General features: G+C 34.5%; 1 protein-coding gene across 4 annotated transcripts in view; it reads right to left on the bottom strand.

Moving 5' to 3' along the window:
- Dmxl1 (Dmx like 1) overlaps positions 1–21,288 on the bottom strand; it is a 150,353-nt gene that overhangs the window by 24,248 nt on the left and 104,817 nt on the right. For 2 of the 4 annotated variants that reach the window (XM_028871805.2, XM_028871807.2), the window contains 7 exons: positions 19,009–19,094; positions 17,926–18,127; positions 16,425–16,542; positions 12,932–12,994; positions 6,734–6,820; positions 4,401–4,522; positions 3,700–3,841 (listed from right to left, as the gene is read on the bottom strand). In XM_028871805.2, the coding sequence (XP_028727638.1) occupies positions 3,700–3,841; positions 4,401–4,522; positions 6,734–6,820; positions 12,932–12,994; positions 16,425–16,542; positions 17,926–18,127; positions 19,009–19,094 (820 nt within the window). Of the gene's footprint in view, positions 1–80; positions 163–3,699; positions 3,842–4,400; positions 4,523–6,733; positions 6,821–12,931; positions 12,995–16,424; positions 16,543–17,925; positions 18,128–19,008; positions 19,095–21,288 lie in introns of those variants that run through there. The other 2 variants (XM_037197142.1, XM_028871806.2) reach the window with 2 other exon arrangements.

Raw genomic sequence — 21,288 nt, 5'->3', positions numbered from 1 at the left:
TCTTAATACCACAGACAATTGTCAAATCTATTGATAACCTGACAGTAAGTCCCTATTGTTGAAGACAACACTTACTTGTGTCATTGAACATGGAGAAACTTAACTGGTGCCCAACTAGAAGCTTCACACATACTCACTACTTATGAGGTACTTTTCATGATACTGGAAGAGAAAAGTAATCATCAACCTCACCCAGTTACAAAACATGTGACCTAGAACAGTGACCTGCCTACAAGATATATTGGTGCAATATTAAGGGAGTAACCAACCAATTTTTGGTTAGAATTCAAACCTTGAAATTCAGGTGGTGGTGGCACATGCCTTTAATCTCAGCACTTGGGAGGCAGAGGCAGGTGGAGCTTGTGAGTTCAAGGCCAGCCTGGTCTAGTGGTCAAGGCCAGTGAGTTCCAGGACAGTAGGGCTGTTACACAGAGAAACTCTCTCTTGAAAAAAAATAATAATAATAATAATAAAAAAAAAACCTTGAAATTCAATAGTTCATGTGCCTAGGGAAAAACTTACTATCATTATTCTGTGGAAGGAACACAGCAATAAAATGACTACTAATGACATATCACTATACCCATAGATCAGGGCCTTGCTCAACCCTCATAAGACAAGTTTCAGAAGCTTTTTCTTGCAGTGGATGGGAACACAGAAACCCACAACTGTACAATATATAGAGACAGACACTTTGGAGCATTCAGTCAAGAATGGGATATCTTTATAAAACCTCTCCCTATTCAAAGCTCAAAGATTCACATTAAAAGGAGGCAGAAAGTTTTTCAGAGCCATAGGTAGTGGATAATTGCAAGGAAACAGCGTTTTCTAAACACAATAGAGCTGATACATATATGCTCACAAAGACTCTGACAGCAAGCGTAAGACCTGCACAAGTTCAAACCAGACACAATAACAGCATGGAGAAAGGAAACTTGACACAAAGTCCTACCGCTCATAAAGAAGCTATCTGCAATTCCTATTTGCTAGCAAAGGGAAAATTAGTTTTCTCCACTGGACTGTCATTGGATCTATCAACCACATTCCAGGGCAGGCTGATGCCCAGGTATAGCTGGTCAACATAAAACAGACTCCATGTATTTTGTGTATTTTTTGCTTTGTTTTAGTATTCTTTTTTTTTTTTGTCTTGTTTTGATTTTCTTCCTTCTTTTTTATTTTTGAGAGTGAGAGAGCGAGAGCGAGAGAAAGCATGAAAATGGGGGTAGGGAAATAAGAATGATCTGGAAGAAGCTGGACAGTGGAAAGAATATAATCAAAATATATTGAATGAAATAAAATTTTTTAAAAAAATCACCCCTAAGATTTGCCTAGGAAGAACATTCAACTGTAAAGGGAATTCCAAAGTCAAATTTCTAAATTATAATGCTTTGGTGTATAAAGAACGATTTTTGAACACTAACATGTGTCCAGCACATCCACTTATGAGGCAGGCAAACCCTCCAAAAGTTTCTGTTTACAGGAAAGGGACAACTAAATAATGCACTGATAATTTCAACAACTAATTTGTTTTACAAAGATAACACGGTGAGATATTAAAACTAGGTGTACTCTAGATGGGGCAGATGTCTTCTGAAAGAACTACAGAGAAATCTCCTGAGATCTTGAGTTGGGATCTGAATGCTTACACAGAGGTAGGAGTATTTGAAGGAGAAGGCAAGGCAAAGTCTTTAACATGGCAGCAATGGATGGATCTGTGTGACAAAAAGCCAGTCTAAACAGAGCAGAAAGAGTAAGTGTAGACTGGAGAGCTAGGATTAGAGGCAGGCAAAGGTTTTAGAGGTCAGGTTAAGGATTTGTTTTGGAAAGATATATTGGGAAATGCAGAATCTGAGAGTAGGGAAAATCTGAATGACATTTTAGAAACACCCACTGCTTTATGTAGAATAGAGGGAACCATAGGGTACAGCAAAAAGGGGGTTAAAGAGAAACTTCTATTTTATCTAAGGCTCACGCTAAAAATAAAACCAATTATTTATCTATATTTCCCTTAAGTTTCTCTTTAAAATACAATGTCACTTTTAATTTTAAGATTTGTAATCTTCGAATGACCTAGTCATTTCATTTTAAAATTACTAATTCCTAGTTTCAAATTTAATTTAATCCTTAAAAAAATCTGGCACTTGAAAAATTTAACTAAGTGATTTGAATCACTTGACCTTTTGAATTAAACTTCATCTATCTGATCAATGAGTCAACATGAATAGGGACAGCTACCACAAGTGAAGCAAAGCACTACCAAGCTGTATTCCCTATAAAGGAACTGCACATTACGGAAGATTAAAAAAGGTTTATTAATGATGTCCGAGTCTTCACTTGAACAATTACTTATATCAATTGCTTAAAAAAAAAAAAAATGGCAGGCTGGCAAAGGAAACAGAATGTTCAATGGCACTTAGGGCATTAAAAACAAAATAAAACAAAGGAAAAAAATCCCTAGCAATTAGAAGTTAATTAAAGAAATATAGGGGTTTCTTTGCTTCTGTGCATCAATTTTTATAGCCTAATAAAGGAAAATCATAGAGGAATAAATATAGATAACTCCTTACAGCATCAGTGCTTAAATACACGCTGTACCACTACAAACTTATTTTGCTCAATTCTGAAAATTTGCACTTTTTCTTGAAAAAAATATATTATGTCCCAGCATTACAAAATGTCATACTCAAAATGGATAGTGTTCAATTGGTATCTACTAAAGGATATTATCTAGAACAGGGTTAAGTATAGCTTTTTACAAGAGCTGGATAAACATCTTGGGTTTTATGAGCACAACATGGTGTCTTTTTCAGACAGCAAGTTCTGATACTGCAGAGTAGAAGCAGGACCCACAAAAAAATGAAAAATTAGCCATAGCTAATTTTTTAAAACTTTACCAACAGATATAAAAATCTAACTTTATGTAATTTTCATGTGCTGCAAAACATTGTAATTTTTTTTTTTTTTTTACACAGGAAGAAATGTAGGGCTGGGGCTAGAACTCAAGAATAGTGCTTGACTGACAAACACAAGGCCCTGCTTTTAAACTTCAGCACTGGAAAAAGAAAAAAGAACAACTTCACCTCATTCTTACTATATTAGCTTCATAGTGCATGGTTTACCTACGACCCACAGCTTCAAATAATCATTAATGAAAACGCAGTTCTTTCATCTTTAAACAAAGTCTATTTTATTTAATTTTGATAGGGTCTCTCAATGTCGTCCTGGCTGTCCAAGAACCTGCTATGTAGACCAGGCTTGCCTCAAAGAGACCTGTCTAAAGCTGGGCAGTTGTGGCGCACGCCTTTAATCCCAGCACTCGGGAGGCAGAGCCAGGCAGATCTCTTTGAGTTCAAGGTCTACAGAGTGAGTTCCAGGAAAGGCGCAAAGCTACACAGAGAAACCCTGTCTCAAAAAACCAAAAAACAAAAAAACCCAAAAAACAAAAAAGAGACCTGTCTGTCTCAAAGTGCTGGGATTAGAAGGTGTGTGCCACCATGCTGGGCAAAAGCATATTTTTAAAAAAAAAAAAAAAAAAAGTAATGCTTTCAAATGAAAACATTATTCTTAATTATTAAAACATACAGTTCTAGCATTTAAGAAACTAAAAATTAAGTTAATCACTTTTTATATATTAACCTAAAGGTAAAAATGTAGGAAAGCTAACTAAGTGTAAGGCTAAGTATCTTTAAGTCTACACACCACAGATGCTCCTCTACCCGTCTGTGTACTTCCAAGCCATGGCATATTGATGGGAGTGCCAGGGTTGCTGTGGGTATATGGAGTTGAGCCTTGGACAGCTGTTAAATCATCTCGAGCATGGATCACCAGGAAGTCTTCTGATCTACAAAGCAACACCAACTAGAGTGAAAACAGAGCATCAGGTCTTCATTTTTTTTTTTCTTCATCTTTTTTTTTTTTTTTTTTTTTTTTTGGTTTTTCTGGAGCCTGTCCTGGAACTCACTCTGTAGACCAGGCTGGCCTTGAACTCACAGAGATCTGACTGCTTCTGGTTCCTGAGTGCTGGGATTAAAGGCAGGCACCACCACCACCTAGCTCTTCATTTCTTTTTTACAAGTCAAAGTTTAAACACTTTATATTCCTTTTGAAGTTGATTTTCTTCAGCTTTAACTAACAACTTTCGTATCTGAAAAATTTCCATTTTCTTTATCTTTCTTATCTCTAATTCCCTTTCAGAAGCCACTGTCGTCCCTTACCTAGCTACCCCTAGTCACAGCAGCATGTACTCTGCCTATGATTACGAGCACTGCTTTTGAGACCAAGTGCTGCCTGCTGCATCAAGAGGGCACTTAAGTCTCTTCAGGAGGCTTTTCAGAGTTACAGTTCAGTTGATACAGCCACTCATACTCTAGGACTGAATTAAAAACAAAGCGTAAGAATACCCTTTGGTTTCTGTTTCTGCATCATCATCCACCCATGTATAGATCTGTGTGGCCAAAATTCCAGAAACATCCAGTTCTTGTACATCATGGCTGGAGGCAATTGCTATGCAATTTCTATTTGCCTGAAAAATAAATCATGTTAACTTTTACATTAAAAAGCCCAAGGGGTATATGGGCTACTTCTGAAGAAAATCTCTAGTAACATACACAAAAGCATTTTTACCAATTAATATTTTAAATTAGTTTTTTAGAAAATGTTTTAATTTTAATTTTTTTTTATAGTGTTTTGCCTACATGTATGTCTGTGAGATCCTCTAGAACTGGTATTACAGACAGTTGTGAGTCGCCATGTGGGTGCTGGAAATTGAACCTAGGTCCTCTGGAAGAGCAGCCCATACTCTTAACCACTGAGCTATCTCTCCAGCCTCTTAAATTTAACTTTAATAATTAAATTTTTAGTAAAATAATCTTAAGCTTGAATTGAAGAGACATGTTTATGTTCTAGGAATTCTAGTACACCTAACAAAAATCCAAGGAGAAATGAAAATGCATGTACCACTTCATTTCCTCTTTCCAAACAGCTTCTCTACTCTTCCAGATGACTTTGACTGTCCTAACATTTGTACAACAAAAAACTACCCAGTAGTTGGGTGCAGCAGCTCACACCTGCTGCAGCCACTCAGGCAAGCAGCTGGGGCCGCTGCACTCAGTGGTCTTCTCAGGAACACAACCCTCTGCACAACAGGCTCTAACAGGCCTGCTTTTGTCACTCTGCAGCAGGCAGGAGCAAACTAGTCACTGGCAGCCCAGAGAACTAGTGTGAAAAGAGTCATCTTGTTGTGAGTGCTTGTGCTGCTAGACGTGAACTATCTGACCTTAGTCAGTGAAACTGGATTCTTTTGTTATCAAACAGCATCCAATAAGCTAAAAAATTAACTTGTTAGCTTGAATATAAGATACAGTCTCAGACCATTCATAATTCTTGATACAGACAACACCCAATGAAACAAATGGGAAAAAGCTCAATCTTAAGGCCATTTAAAAAACATGAAATGTAAAACAAGAGATATTTGTGAGATACAAATTTTGGAAGAATGTAAAAATATAATATCAAATGTAGAGAAATAATTATGCAACATTTATACAAGTGAACAAAAGATTTCATGCATGTGGCTGACTATTTCTAGTTACTCATACTTTTTTAAGGGGAAGGCAGATATTACAAGGTGAGGACAGTCATTTGGTGTATGTACTGTATATATTTACCCGTGTACACACACACACACACACACACACACACACACACACACACACACGCACGCACGCACACGCATGCACGCACACGCACGCACGCACACACACAATTCAGAGTGAGAACTGCCTAAGGGGTTAACTGCAGTTCTGCCTGGTCTAAACATAACTAGTCCACAGATGTTTATGAAGAAGATGAGATGAAGGATGCAGGGAACTATAAGAACAGAATGGCTAAAGAACAAATTAGATAAAACTGAGAAGATGGGTATAAAATAGGAAAATGAACGATCTACTGGTAGAAAGATTTCTACGTGTCCCAAGACCTACACCTATAACAGTTATCAATAGCATCCTGGAGGCTAAAGCAGGAGGCTCACTTGAAGGCAAGAAGTTCCACAAATGGCCTGGCTGGGTAATATTGTAAAATTAAAAATAAATAGGTGCATACACACTATCTTCAAGTATCTTTTGGTTATACATGAAAAACTATAATCCTACCTTTCTAAATTGAAAGAAAAAGAAACAATAAGACACCAGAAACTATGCTGTATGGCAATTTGGGGACATTCAAGTGGGATATGATTCAGACAAACTTCACCCTTGGATTATTACACTTAAGACTACCTCTTCTGCTGGAGCTTACAGATACCTCTAAGGAGGATGTTAAGCAGAAGAATAAAGACTATGACATAAACATACAAATTGGATTTCTAATACATGAATTTAAATTCTAGCAAATAGAATCATGTCCAATAATTCATATAAGACCTTAGAAACCCTCTTTGGATTAACTAATGTATTATCTTGTATATATTTTAAAGTTACTGCTTCGAATTCAAATACTCAACACTGTTCTCTGCATAGCAATAAAATATTTTATTAGTTATAATCTCCCAAATTATATAATAACAAAACTACATTAGAAAATTATGCAATAGTTTTACAAAAGAAAATTCTTACTGAGAGTTTAAGGAAAGGGAAGTAAATCTGGAAGCAGAGTACTTTTACTGAGTAAACTGATATGGTATTCTCCAACAAGGAATAGTTAGTAGTCACAGAAAAGACATCTACATACTTACTTTATTAACAGCAAAGGCAGTAATGATATCAGATTCCTTATGAATAATTCTTGCTTTACCTCCAGGATATCCCAAATCTGCCTCTATCTAAATAGAAGAAAGTATAATGTTAAAATTGCTATTTTATTGATAAAACAAATGAACATATGCAAATTAATTTTAATAAAGCTTAAAAAGACATCAATCCCAAAGCACTATGGTATATGTTAATTATCCCAGAAAAGAATTTGACGAGGGGAATTGTTCAAGCTAGTTTTCATATATAAAAAGACAGTTGATAAAACATATAACTTCTTGAGCTGTTTATCTCCTAAAGCAACACTGAACTAACTTTAAAGTATCGAAACATTGTAATCATTTTTGTCGTTTTTTTTTTTTTCAAGACAAGGTTTCTCTGGGTCACCCTGGCTATCCTAGAACTCAAGCTGTAGACCAGGCTAGCCCTGAACTCAGATCTTTTCCTGGGATTAAAGGCGGGCACCACCATTCACCACCTAGCTGACATTTTAATAACTGAAATAAAGTTGTTCCAAGTTTCTAAGTAATGTAATTATTTAATAATCCCTATAACTATTACAAGGAAGGTCAAGTGGCAATGAGTTCAGGTTTATGGACCACAAAGATTCACTCTTGGATATTTTTGGTATTTTGCTTCCCCTTCTAAACCACCTACTAAAAAGTCCAAAGGCCAGTCTTAGTTCTTAGACTAACAACAGTTGGGATCTCACCAGCCCGTTGAAGTTTACTGACTTCTGATCTAAATAACCGTCCATTTAATAAGGAGAAACTGGAGTCCTGGAAGGGATGGTAACTCACTCAAGTCAGTAACTCACTTTAGTAGCTGAATTGATTAAAGTGAGTTTATAGGAAGGACAAATATATGACATTCTGTTTACCCTAGAAAAGGTACGTACATATGTATAACACCTTAGAATTCAGAAGAGAATACTTATAACATCAACATTTACCAAAATTAGTAAGCTGGAAAGCTCAGGCAATTAAAAGAAACATTGTTTAAAATATTACTTCATTTATTTTATAATTCTTACCTTTAATCTTCTAAAATAGGTTACTAAGAAATGTTTAAAACCTCATTATGAAATGCAGAAATCATTATTTTAAAATTAGCATACAACAAACTTATTTTCTACAAAATTTAGATAAAAATATCACCAATGCCTGCTCATTGATTAAAGAAAAAAATCAACTTATTTTAAAAATGGCCTCTAGAATGATTTTAATTGTAAGGTGCAGAGACTTATGCAATAACCAAGCCTATATACCCTGATACAAACAAACTTTATATATTTATAATATATATGTTTGTATATATATTTATAGTCTCTGGATATATAAATGTCAAATATAGTCTATCTAAAATAAAACTTGCTTACAAACATAAAAGAATTTCAGTGTTTGATAATCAAACATTCTGGGTTGAAGGTCTAATTCTAAGGCAAGTATTAGTTCTGACCCATTTCTGTATTTTTTTTAAATGAAAATCCATTTATCTGTCTGGTATCTAAAGTACATCAAGAGGTTACTCTGGTGGTTGTGGGTTATCAACAAAGTACACCAAGAAACCACTAATGAGTCTAAAGAATCTGAAGGCATTAGAAGAGACCTGACATTTTCACAGAACAAAACGTCTGCTGGTAATAGACAGAGGAACATGCTAGTTTCATGTGGAGAGCTTTCCTCAACTTTACCATGGAAAGAGAGTGGACACAAATGAATTTCAAAAAAGCTCTTTCAATATGGGAATACATTCTTGTCCTCTCATCCAAAACAATGTTTCTCAACAGCATGGTGTCAAGATTGCCTGCTTGAGATTCAACAGGGGTGGTATTTTAAATACCAAGGTTCTGAACACCATGTCAAATCTCATAGGGGTGAGCAAAGAAATTGAGCTTAGCGTCTCGACAGCTTTCAGCACATTCTATGTGAGAATGACTATACAAGTAGGATTTAAGATCTGCAGAACAGGCAGGCTCAGCTTGTGAAAAGGCCTTAAAGGCTACAATAAAAATTCAGTTGTCACACGAATGTTTAGAGGCCATCAAAGGATTCTGGAAATTGTGTTAGGAGCAAAAACATGAAGGATGTGAGGATGGCTATCAGAAAACCAGGTAAGAAGTGATTATGCCTGAAGTGAGAACTGAGGAAGAGTGGATTAGGAGAGCAAGTATTAAGTGGCTAGAATGGGATAAATTGTGCTAATGGGCTGTATTCTTTTAGCATGACTTAAGAAAAGCTGATTCTAGTTTTCAAGACTGATAAATGAATTCAATGTATTTCTTCAAAATGCAATCAGCTGAAATCACTACGTTAAAAGATAAACAGATTATGATACATCCACACAATAAAATGAGTATGCAGATGCTAAGAACTCAGCTCAGCTTTCCTTTCTGGCCGATCTTATGGTTTAAGTATTATCTGTGTGCTGGTATATTTCAAATCATACTAGTTCCAATTCATTACTAAAGTGAAGGCAGATTAAAAGTTCTCAGCACAATGGCTAACACAAGAAACTTTGGTGTTATAGAAATTAAGTTAAGCAACAATGTTAGGAAACTGCCAGAGGTCAACAGCATCAAAGGATACTGGAAAGTTTAAATGGAAGAAGACAGAAGATAGAAACTGGCAACTGTAAAGCCAATTACGACCAGGGCAACCTAAGTCAAATGAGCTAAAGACAATATCTAACTATATAAGGTTCTGACACCTAGTGAATAGAGAGGGAATCAAAGGGACATTAAAAGGACTGATATTTTGTTTCTTAAATTAGATACTTTGGTCATGATATCTGCAGTATGAAAATGGAGAAATGGCAATTTCAAGAAAGGATAATGTGAACAGGCTCTTAATAGAAATTAAAACCACAATAAACTATCATGATTACTAAAATTTAAAAGCCTCTGATGTCATATGTAAAAATGAAAGGTAACTGCAATCTTACACACTGCTGGTAAGAATGTAAAATGGTATATTCACCCAGGAAAAGACAATTTTTTAAAAAGTTAAAACATACCAAGGCTATGGCCTTGCATCAATCTCTGGTGCTGCAAAAATCTATGTCTACTATGTAGTTCAGCTATCTACTCCTAGGCATTTACAGAGTAAGAAATGCCTATATGCAAAGACCCAATTTTCACGGCAGCCTTACTTGAAATTGCTTCAAAATTATTAGGTAAAAAGATAAACAGATTATGATACAGCCACACAATGAGTATCAAAAATAAGAATGAATTATGAAAACACAGAACATGGAGGAATCTTAAAATAATTATGCTAAGTAAAAGAGCACAGGTCAAAAAATAAAGAAACCAAGCCAGGCATGGTGGCATATGTCTGCAGTCTCCAGCACCTGAGAGGCTAAGGCAGGAAGTATGAGGTCAGCAGGGGCTACACAGTGAGCACCTGGCTGGTCTTGGCTTCAGAATGAGGTTCTGTCTTAAATACAACAGCAAAAATAAAATAACAGAATAACATGACTTCACCTACATATAATTTCTGAAGATGAAAATTAATCAACACATTTTAGCTACTTGGGGAAGAAAAGGAAAGAGATGAGAAGGATGGAAAAAGGAAAGATTAAAATGTGAGAGTTGATGTGTATAACCATCTTGAAGGTGGTGATGGTTAAACTGAGCAAGCTAGATACTTTAAATATGTGGTTATTTAAGTTCACAAAATATTTTTTTTTTAGTTTTTAAAGGCACCATATAAAGATTCCTTAGCACATTTTCACATGTGTGTTATTATACTTTGTTCTATTCGTCTCCTTTCCTACTACCCTCCTCTTTCCCTAATGTCCTCCTTTGTTGGTTTCTTTCCTCTCTGCACGTCACGGACACTCCCTTTTGTCATATAGTTATCTCCTCAAACTGAATCATTCCATCCTAGACAAAAGGATGAGACTCTTGAGACTTTTAAGAAACCAACAAAAATTAGAAGGATAGGGAAACTAATGAAATTTACAAGGCTCAAGAAACTAAAGAGTTACAAGAAGGTTCACAAGGTCCCTCCTGGAAGGTTTTAAAAGCAGTCAAGAACTGCTAGACCAAAGAAGGCTGTTTGTGGGCATGATTTTAAATTGGGTAGGGAGCTCCAGGGATGCACCCATGTGAGGTGCACTTTTCAGTGATGAAGCTGCTTTTGAGTTACTCATGCAAACAACCCCAATAAACTCACAATTTCACTAAGCTAGACTTGAATGGAGATGTTCCTTGTCTGTCATGGTACCCTCCTGGGGTGAATAGGGGTTTTTCAATCACATAAATACCCTCCTCTTTTTCCTCTATTCCTTCTTGTTTAAGATGTTTGCCTCTATTTCATAATCCCCTTTCTGGTTTCATGTCCTATACAAAACACACACACACACACACACACACACACACACACACACACACACATTTACTTACAGTTTCATATAAAGAAACATGACATTTATCTGAGTCTGGCTTACTTTGCTTAAAATAATGATTTCTAGTTGCATCCATTTTCTTCAAGTGTCATGATTTCACTTTTTCTTCACTGATAGGTAAAATTTTGTTTTGTACATGTACCTCATTAACAATCATCTCCTGACAGACACACCTAGGCTAGCTATTGTGAATAGTACAGCAACAAAGAGGGATGTGCTACTATCTCTGTGGTGTTGACTTAAGAGTACTTTGAGGAGTACGCAGAAGTGGGATGTCTGGGACTAGGGGAATGTTATTTTTTGTTTTCTGAGGCCCTTCCATTCTGATTTCCATAGTGGCTGCACTGATCTTTACTCCCATGGCTGCAGTGTGTAGGGCTCTCTCTGGCCCTCTCCTTGCCAGTATTTGTTATGCTTTATATTCTTCAGGATGGCTGTTCTAACTGGGGTGAGATGGATTCTAAAAGTAGCTTTAATTTGTATTCTCTTGCAAAGTAGGATAAAGAATTCCTCTAATATTTTTGGCCATTTGCATTGCTTCCATACAGACATTTTCTAATGTATAGCAGTATCTGGCTGCTGAAATAGCTATGATGGTAACCAAATAATGACTAGATTTTCAGGCAACATGGACCAGTCTTTAGACATATGTGAAGAAAACAAATATTTTACCTAAAGTATCAAAGAAACATATTTGAAAAAGAATGCCCAATGATAGACAATATTTAGTATAACTATACAAGGAAAGAAAATTGTTACCTAACCAAAAAAAAAAATTGAATTGTATTCTCTCAAAACAAAAATCATTAGAAAATTTAGAGCACGCAAATATTTATTTTACCAGTTTTAGGTATAATATAGACTTGATATCAAGTCAGTTTTTTATTAATTGCAAAGGACTAATCTATTCCCGATTCCTTTGCAAAACATTAAGAATTATTATCCTTACAAAAATATTTTGAGAAAAATTTTCTCCTAAAATTACTGATGTGAGGGCCGGGCAGTGGTGGCGCACGCCTTTAATCCCAGCACTCGGGAGGCAGAGGCAGGCGGATCTCTGTGAGTTCGAGGCCAGCCTGGGCTACCAAGTGAGTTCCAGGAAAGGCGCAAAGCTACACAGAGAAACCCTGTCTCGAAAAAACAAAAAAAAAAAAAAAAACAAAAAACAAAAAAAAAATTACTGATGTGAGATTGTCTTAAAATTTCTTAAGACATACAGACTAGGATAAATGAGTTAAATATCCACATAAAAGTCATAGCTGAATGTTGTAGACACAGAAAGTGTAGGAGTTATTTATGTTTGTAAAATTCTTATCTGCTCTAATCCTAAAGAACTTAGGTATTTACAAGCACACAGATATATGTTATATGCTATTCTTCAGAGGAAAATAAATACTATATAATAGTAAGTGCTATAATTTTCAAATAAGAGATAAGTTTGACTTTCAAAGGTGATACTTGCAAACACAGAACAAATGCTTTATTCCTCTTGATGTAATTACATTCCCTAAAAACTTCAGAGGTATTTACTCAGAAAAATCTGTAGCCAAAACAGGAAACATTCAACTCCTTTAAAAACTGCATTCTTTTAATTATTAAAAGATGATCAATTTTTATGATTATAACATTTAAGTTGTTATGATGAAACAGTAAGTTGAGGGGTTAAGTTTCATTCTATTGGAAACCAAGTCCAGTTGAAAACTAAAATGCAATTTTCTTTTTGTTCTGGTTCAGAATGCAGTTTTTAATTTCAGTTGAATGACATTATGTACCTTATTGATGTTTGGCTCCTCCATCATAGAATTTTTGATGGTTTCATTGTTGTCCTCTAATGACTTCATTAAGAAAGAATAATCACATGTCAAAGAATAAAGATGAGATGTAACATGCACAACACTGAAGTATTTTTTAAACTTATATTTGTAATCGAATTACTAAAAAAGAATATGGAAATGACATCTTCTTAAATTTCATATATTTTAAAAAGAATGTGTTGGAGAGTGCCTGGTTAGGGAGCAGGAAATGTTGAAGGCTCAAAATTCCTTATCAACCACTATAAATTTTATTCTATTGCATGAATAATTACTTTTAATCACTTGTTTTATAATGCTGACATTAAAAGAATTTTTTTTTTTTTAAATCTAAGGCACCTTCTATGTGTAAATTTAGAGCTTCTGGTGCCAACTAAAAATCAAAGTCAAACTATTGTTTTAAACACCACTGCTTGCTTTCATGTCATGGAATTCCTCCAGAAAATCTCCTGAGTAGAAAATTCCAATTTCTATCTTTCAGATTCTCTCCTACTGATGTTGTCATGAATAGTCAATAACCTGCATGGAGGCATACAGCCTTATTCAAAGAGGAAAGCTGAGTCAGCACTTTTAAGTTCTCAGAACATTAAATCAACCAATAAAGTGCAAAGATGTTTACTGTTAAATCCAACTTTTGTTGAGAATGGCTAGTAGTTTACCTACAATCATGGGTAATTAATTTCCAAACAAATACAACAATTTTGGAAGAAATTTTAGTTTGAAAAAAATGATGAATAACTGTGTTACAATGGAAAAGAAAAGTTCTGAGATAACATGATAACGTCAGATAAAGAAATGGTAAATTTTCATTTTCAATCACATAAAGGAATAAACAATGGCAGCATCAAAATACTCAGCAGGCCATCTATCAATTTTCTGAGTAACTAAATTCACAATGGCTTTAATGATCATTGTATTAAAAATAATATACAAGAGGCATTTTTATAAATACCCAAAACAGGCTATTCAATTCCTAGTAAATAATTTTCTCCCAACTCTATAAATTTAAGACTTTAACTCTATCCAAGCTAATTTTTTAAATAATCTTCTATTAAAATCTCATTAAGAGTGTCATGGTTAGTAGTAAAACTACAAGGCAATTACAAATTCTTACTGCTAGGTCCAGAATGGAAAATGAGTAGGGAGCCTGCATCCCACAAAACCCAAAACCTTTTTCTTTGAAAAAAAGGGGATCTTTTAAGACCTCATTTTCTCTTTAGTCCAGAATAAAAATCTGTGTCTGTAGCTGAGAATGAGAAAATGGAGACAATAGAGGCAACCTGGGATGGGGCCCCTGAACTTTATCTCTTTTCCCATCCTTCTACCCCTTCACCTCCCCCCCCCCAGAAAAGGACTAGCTAACCTGTCTAAATTTACACTTTGTGCTAGCTTTTGTATTATGGCTTCCTATAAATTATAAAATGGACACAGGCAGCATGGGGTGGACATTAGCCACCTGTGTCCTTCATTTAGCAAAAGTGTAATTAAATTCATTTTCCTTTATAAAAAACAAACAAAAAACTCCACCACAACAGAGTTCTTCATAACTTTCAATGATTGTGCCAGTGTTTAAGTTTATTATAAAAAAATTGTAAAGGAGTTAAATAGTTGTTTTGCAGATTAAAAAATTTAGAAAAAAACTGATGCTATGAAAACTGTTAGTTAATACTTATGCTCATTCTTTTGATTTAAAACTGTAATAAAAGGCTGGGCGGTGGTGGTGCACACCTTTAATCCCAGCACTTGGGAGGCAGAAGCAGGCGGATCTCTGTGAGTTCCAGGCCAGACTGGTCAACAGAGTGAGATCCAGGACAGGCTCCAAAGCTACACAGAGAAACCCTGTCTCAAAAATAAAAATAAATAAAAAAATAAAAAATTCTAAATGTCAATATTGTATTAGACAAACATTAAACCAATTGTAACTCCACATCAATAAAATAAGATAGTTAAAACAAAAATGTGTTAAGTTTACGCATTAACTGTTATTCTGTATGATACGGCATGGTTAACACCACTCTATTTCTTATGCTAAAGCATTGAGACATCAAATCTTCATGCATGTTAAAAGGCATACTACAGGAAAAGGAGCAAGCAGAGTGAGCTGTTAAAATCTAGGACAATGTAGCAGTACCTTATTACATAAGAAAGCTATAAATTATAATTTATTTTAGGAAAAGACATTAAAGATAAAATATACCTTTTTACTAAACAGTTTAATTAGACATATATTCTTGTCTAACACAGCCACTGTTAACTATATCCATTTTCTTGAACTGTTTTAGTGATAACTCACATAGTAAACATATAATCATATTTTAGTTATGTTAATAGGGAAATGACATTTATGTCTGCTTAGATTTCAATATACTATTAAAAAATTCACCTTTAAATTCTTAATTAGCAAAAGTGTATATTTTTTTTGTGGTATGAACACAGCAGATAGTAAATAACACACCCAGTTGTTTATTTATAATTTGGTACTAAGGGAGGGGGACATGATGTAAGTACATTATAATTTCCAGAAGTAAAAAAATTTAAACACTTTAGTACTTTAATTGAAAGACAATTATGTATGAAAATTTCCTTTTATTTGACATTTGATGGTATCTTGTTTTTTCCTTGTCTATTATGAAGCCCTTCTATTTTCTTAATTTTTCAACCATATAGCTATTTCATTCCTCCCACTTCAAAACCAGTACAAACTTTGTTTTCAGACTAATGACCATGTTCTTTCATTTATAGACTCTGTTAATGACTCTAGAGGAAAAACTGGCTATTTATAACTATGTCTACTGTTTAGGTTCACCTTATAATTTTTAGTTGCAAAGCATTTTCAATGAAAAAAGGAAAAGAGATGTTCATTTATATTCAGATGGCAAGATCTTCACGTTATCAAATATATATTTTAGTAGCCGTGGACTAATGATCCCTCTCCTCAAATAAAAAACCAATAAAAACAAACAAAAAAACCCATTGTAACGATATCAAGGTATAATCAAGCTATTACAGTTTAATTATAAACTAGTTTGGATTTGTAAAGTTTCCTTTATTTATATATAATTCCTAGAAGAAAATATGCATATTCAGAATGTTTCCAGGAGGTAAACCCAGTTTCAACTAATTCTAAGGTAGACTTCTCTTAACTATCATGTGAAAATCATAGGAAATGTCTCTTAAGAAACTGGTCATTACAATGCAAAACACAATATGCAAAAATCAGAATCTTAACTCAATATCTACTTTAGGAAAAAAAGTTCAAAGAACATTAATTAAATTGATATGTGAAAATATTGTCCCTTTCCTTTTAACAAATCTTTCTAAACATCAATTAAATGTTTATGCTATCAAATGAATTTTCAAAAAAAAAAACCCTTGCAAACTTCAATTATTTTAATGACTGCAGTATAATATGAAACTTTAGTAATAAAATAGCAGAGTTTTAAAATCTACAAACCTCATTTAGACATCGTTTCTTTGTGAATATATTTCTGATAAAAGTTTCTTGAATTTCTTCCTGTTTCACCAAGTACTGCCAAAGCCTCTTCACAGACAGTGCCAGATGATTTCTGGATCTATAGGTACAATAGACTTAATTATTTACCTCCGAGATTTCTGATTAACTTGACATTTCCTTAGCATATACCAGTGTTTATTAAAAAAAATTTAGCTAGGATTTCACCCCATGATCTAGGAGAGCAACTAAAGAGTTTTTTTTTTTTTTTTTTTTTTTTTAAATAAAGGATCATTAATAGTTTAGGATTAGTGGACAATATGGTTTCTGTGACTAAGTCATTGTAGTAGGAAAGCAGGTAAGCTGAACAACCTTTATTTGAGTGCTACAAAATCTGAAACTTTTTTCTGGTTTTTGGTTTTGTTTTGTGTGTTTGAGACAGGGTCTCATCATATAATTATGGTTGGTGTGGAACTAACTATAGATCAGGCTGACCTCAAACTCACAAAAACCCACCAATTTCTGTCTCTGCTTCCCTAGTGGTGAGATTAAAGCACGTATCACAGTGGACTAAAATTTAACACTTTTTAAGTGATGATAGGATAGGTTTCACAGCATTTTAGATTCTGCATAGAGATAATTATTCAACCATTAAAGTCTTATCCTTATCTGCAAATGATTATTTATGGCTGAGCTAATAAAACTGACAAAAGCAGGAATAGGAGTGGATTTAGTCAGAGGGACTGGCCATAATCTCCTGACCCTTAAACCAGGGACATGAGACATAGCAAAAAAAAAAAAAAAGTTGTTTCCTAGAAGATAACTAGAGGCAAAATTTCTTAATGTGTTTGCTGTGGACATAATCTTCTGGTTTTTGGCCAAAGTGGCTTAAGAGCTTCTATAAGAACGTAAGTGATGACATGAAAGAACTAAACACACCGTTTACTTAATACTTAGTTGGGGCAAGACTTTCTAGATAAAGCAAGTATTGTATAAACTTAACTAGAGGTCAAACAGTTGCTGAATAGCTATTTTTCTTTTGCAGAGTAGGAGTTAATAAAAGTACTCTCCTCAAGCCGTATCTACTCTTCAAGCCGTATCTACTCCTCAAGCCGTATCTAGCTAGTCTGTCACGTTTACTGGCCCGTAGTCAAGCCTCCTTAGTTCCATATTCTCCGTGGGTGCTTTCATTCACATATTCTAGATAACGTCAGAGTTATCTAGTCATGACAATGCATCCTGAGTGCCTAGAAGAGTCACTATCAGGACCTTCAACAGAAATGCTTGGTAACCTTTGAAAACCAGGAACGCATCTCTGTCTTCGGTGTAAGGCAGACATGCTCCTAGAGCCAAATGTTAAGCATGGACCGTAAGTATTTCTTTCTCTAAATGCTATCCCAAAACAACCCGATTCTACAAAACTTCTAACAAACAAACAAACAAACAAACAAACAAAAAACAGCCACCACCACCAACAAAAAACAATATCCATGGTAAAACCTACTTGAAAGGAGTGTTTGTAGGTTCTAGTAAAGCTTTGTGACGGAGTATCGCAGGCCCTGCAGACACATTCTCTTCAGAAGTGTGACTGGAAATATAGTTTTGAGGCGGTCCACCATGGACTTCAAGTCGTCGGAGAAGAACTTGCTCCCAACACTGAAGAGTTTTGAGAACTGCATGACAAAGAGGTGAACTAACCGGTAGTTCTAAAAAGGGAAAACACAATTGATAGTAAAATGTTTGTGAAAAAGCAGAGAATATTAATACAATTTAGTAGGGATATGTGGGCACTGAGTCTGGCATTTTGAAGATAAAAATGACATAAATCTTTACAACTATTTCAACATTACTTTGAAATTTAATTTCACATGAAAAATATGCTTGAAGATTATGAAAATGTTTATGGAAAAAAAATTAATTGCTTTAATCTTTGTAACAGGCCTGAAAGTCATTTGATATTTTGTCTAGAAAATGAAAATAATAAGCAAAGTTTAAAAAATTCAATAATACTTACCATGAAATAAAGCACTACTTCATCAGAACATCTTCAGTCTTATACAGCAATCCTACCTTCAAATTTTCACTCTTTTTGTCTATAAACCCACATCTAGTAACAGTCTTGATTTTGATTTCTGAAAATTACTGATTTATTATAATACAATGAATATAAACTGAAAAGGAAACTCCCTCTATTATTCCAACACTCACAAAATTTGTTTTTAAGTTGGTATTTTAGTGTTTCCTTGAGTGTATGAATAAACATTGTTTACAGCTCAAGTGTCTTGCTGTAAGAACACACTCCTTTATTTCATATACAGCCCTCTCCTACTGTGGAACTCATCACTGTATTTGAAGGTTTATAGGTCTAGTATTAAGTCCCAGGTACAGAGATAGTCTCAATATAATAATATCAGGTTCAGGGCTTTTGATTTCTCAAACATTTCCTCAGCAGGTAACAGTATGATACAAAAATTTAAAAACAATTTATACTCGAAAAAAATGTATCTTTTACTATAGGAACTCATTAAATCTTTTATTTACAAGTAGAATAACAATCGGCATTGATTCATATTAAGATGTTTATTACCTGCAAGATCATGACCTGCAAAGGGATAGAAAGTCTTCAAATTGCTGAGCACCAACTGGACCATAGCCAATCGCATCAATGACCAACTAAAAATAAAAGTTTCTCTGTTAAAACATTTACACAGGGATCTAGAAATGATGCCACCCGTTAACACAACAATTTCCCTACAACAAATTACCCCAAAGATATACATCTGTAAAACAAAAATAATATATACATATAAGTAGTTATTCACATCAGCATTATCTAAAACAACAGTTAAAATAACCTAAATGCCTGTCAGGAGAGCAGTGGCTAAATAATAATAGTTTTGAAGGATAGAATTTTACAGTAACTGTAAAAATGAATTATTAATATTGCTAAAACTACAGTATGCAATTGTAATTAAAAAGCATGCTTAGGGGCATCATATGTATATATGTGTGTTGTCATTTAGGTAAGAAAGCAGGGGAAGCCGGCGGTGGTGGCGCACGCCTTTAATCCCAGCACTTGGGAGGCAGAGGCAGGCGGATCTCTGTGAATTCGAGGCCAGCCTGATCTCCAAAGCGAGTTCCAGGAAAGGTGCAAAGCTACACAGAGAAACCCTGTCTCGAAAAACCAAAAAAAAAAAAAGAAAGCAGGGGAAATAATAGAGATGTACTTATTTCTGTAATCAGAAGGACACAGAAACTAATTAAAAATAGCTATCTTTGCCGAGATGTGGTGGCGCACGCCTTTAATCCCAGCACTCAGGAGGCAGAGACAGGTGGAACTCTGTGAGTTCAAGGTCAGCCTGGTTTACAGAGAGAACTCCAAGATAGTCAACAAACTACACAGAGAAATCCTGTCTCGAAAAACAAAACAAAACAAAAAGGCTATCTTTACAAGTACCAGGGAAAATGGAGCAGAAATGAGAAATATGAGGCTTCTGACTTTACATTTGTATATAGTTTAACTTAAAATTATTTCTGCTTTTCACTGATTTTAAATATGTCATATTTATGTCTATGGTACTGGCTTTAAATCATTAACTGTGCAAAATGTGCACAACATGGAGTTGAACATTTTAGCATTCTCAACAACAGTACACTCACACTGTTTTGGAACCATCATTCTCTATAACTTTTCATGGAACAAAACTGCTAAAAAAACTATACACTTTTCTCTATTCTAGTGTCTATCAATGTGACTATTTAATGCACTTCATAAAGCAGAACACACACTATTTTTTTGTGACTGAATTATTTCTCTTTGTATAATATCCTCAAGATGCATCCATGTTGATTATCAGATGGGGGGGGGATTGTATCAGATGCTAATGAAAAAAAAAAAAAAAAAAAAAAAAAAAAAAAAAAAAAAAAAAAAAAAAAAAAAGATGCATCCATGTTGTATCATGAATCAGAATCCCTTTGTAAAATAGAGTAATTTTCTGATTATGTACATAACACATTGTTCTTATTCAGTCACTCTATAAGACACTTGGATGTCTCCTACCCACTGGCCATTATGCTGCCGTCACCTGGATGTACGAACACATGTCTAAGTTCCTACATTCAATTCTTTCAGTATATACCCACAGTAGAATTACCATATTATACAATAGTTATATTTTTAAGTTTAAAAAAACTACTTTATCATTTTCCAAAGTGTATGTACCATTTTACAGTCCAAACAAAAGAACACAAAGGTTCTGATTTCTCTTCATCTTGGCCAATACTGTCATCTTATTATTTTTGTAGCAGCCACCTTAATGGGAGTGAGATAGTATCCCACCGTGATTTTCTTACCCTTTCCCTAAGACTCAGAGTATTTCTTCAGTGTTTATCAGTCATTTCTATGTCTTCTTTCCAGAAACAACTACTCAAGTCCTTTGACCACTTTCCCTGACCCTTTGTTTTTTCCAAAACTGAGGACTGAACCCAGGGTTTCACACATGTAAGACAAGTGCCACAATTGACCTACATCTCCAGTTCTGGCCAGTTTTTAACTGCGTTGCTTTTTGTTGGATTACACAATGTGACTTCTGAGTCATACATATATTTATATATTCAAAAGTAAACTAAATTCAACAGAAAAAAACCTCCACCCGTAAGCAAAATCACTTAATTTTTCAATAGAGTTACTATCCAGAAATCTGTTTCTTTTCAAACTTTTATTAACCCATCATTAACATGCCATGTCTTAATAAATATATTGCTGCTCCAATGTAAACAACATATGAATAAGACCATTCATGAATATAAAGCCAGTGAACCATTCAAACTGGTGTTGAGTATAGTGAATACTTAACTTTTGTTTTTA

The sequence above is a fragment of the Peromyscus leucopus genome, chromosome 19 (genome assembly GCF_004664715.2).
Source record: "Peromyscus leucopus breed LL Stock chromosome 19, UCI_PerLeu_2.1, whole genome shotgun sequence".
Taxonomy (NCBI): domain Eukaryota; kingdom Metazoa; phylum Chordata; class Mammalia; order Rodentia; family Cricetidae; genus Peromyscus; species Peromyscus leucopus.
The sequence above is the reverse complement of the archived record's forward strand: the minus strand, read 5'-3'. Positions and strand labels throughout refer to the sequence as shown.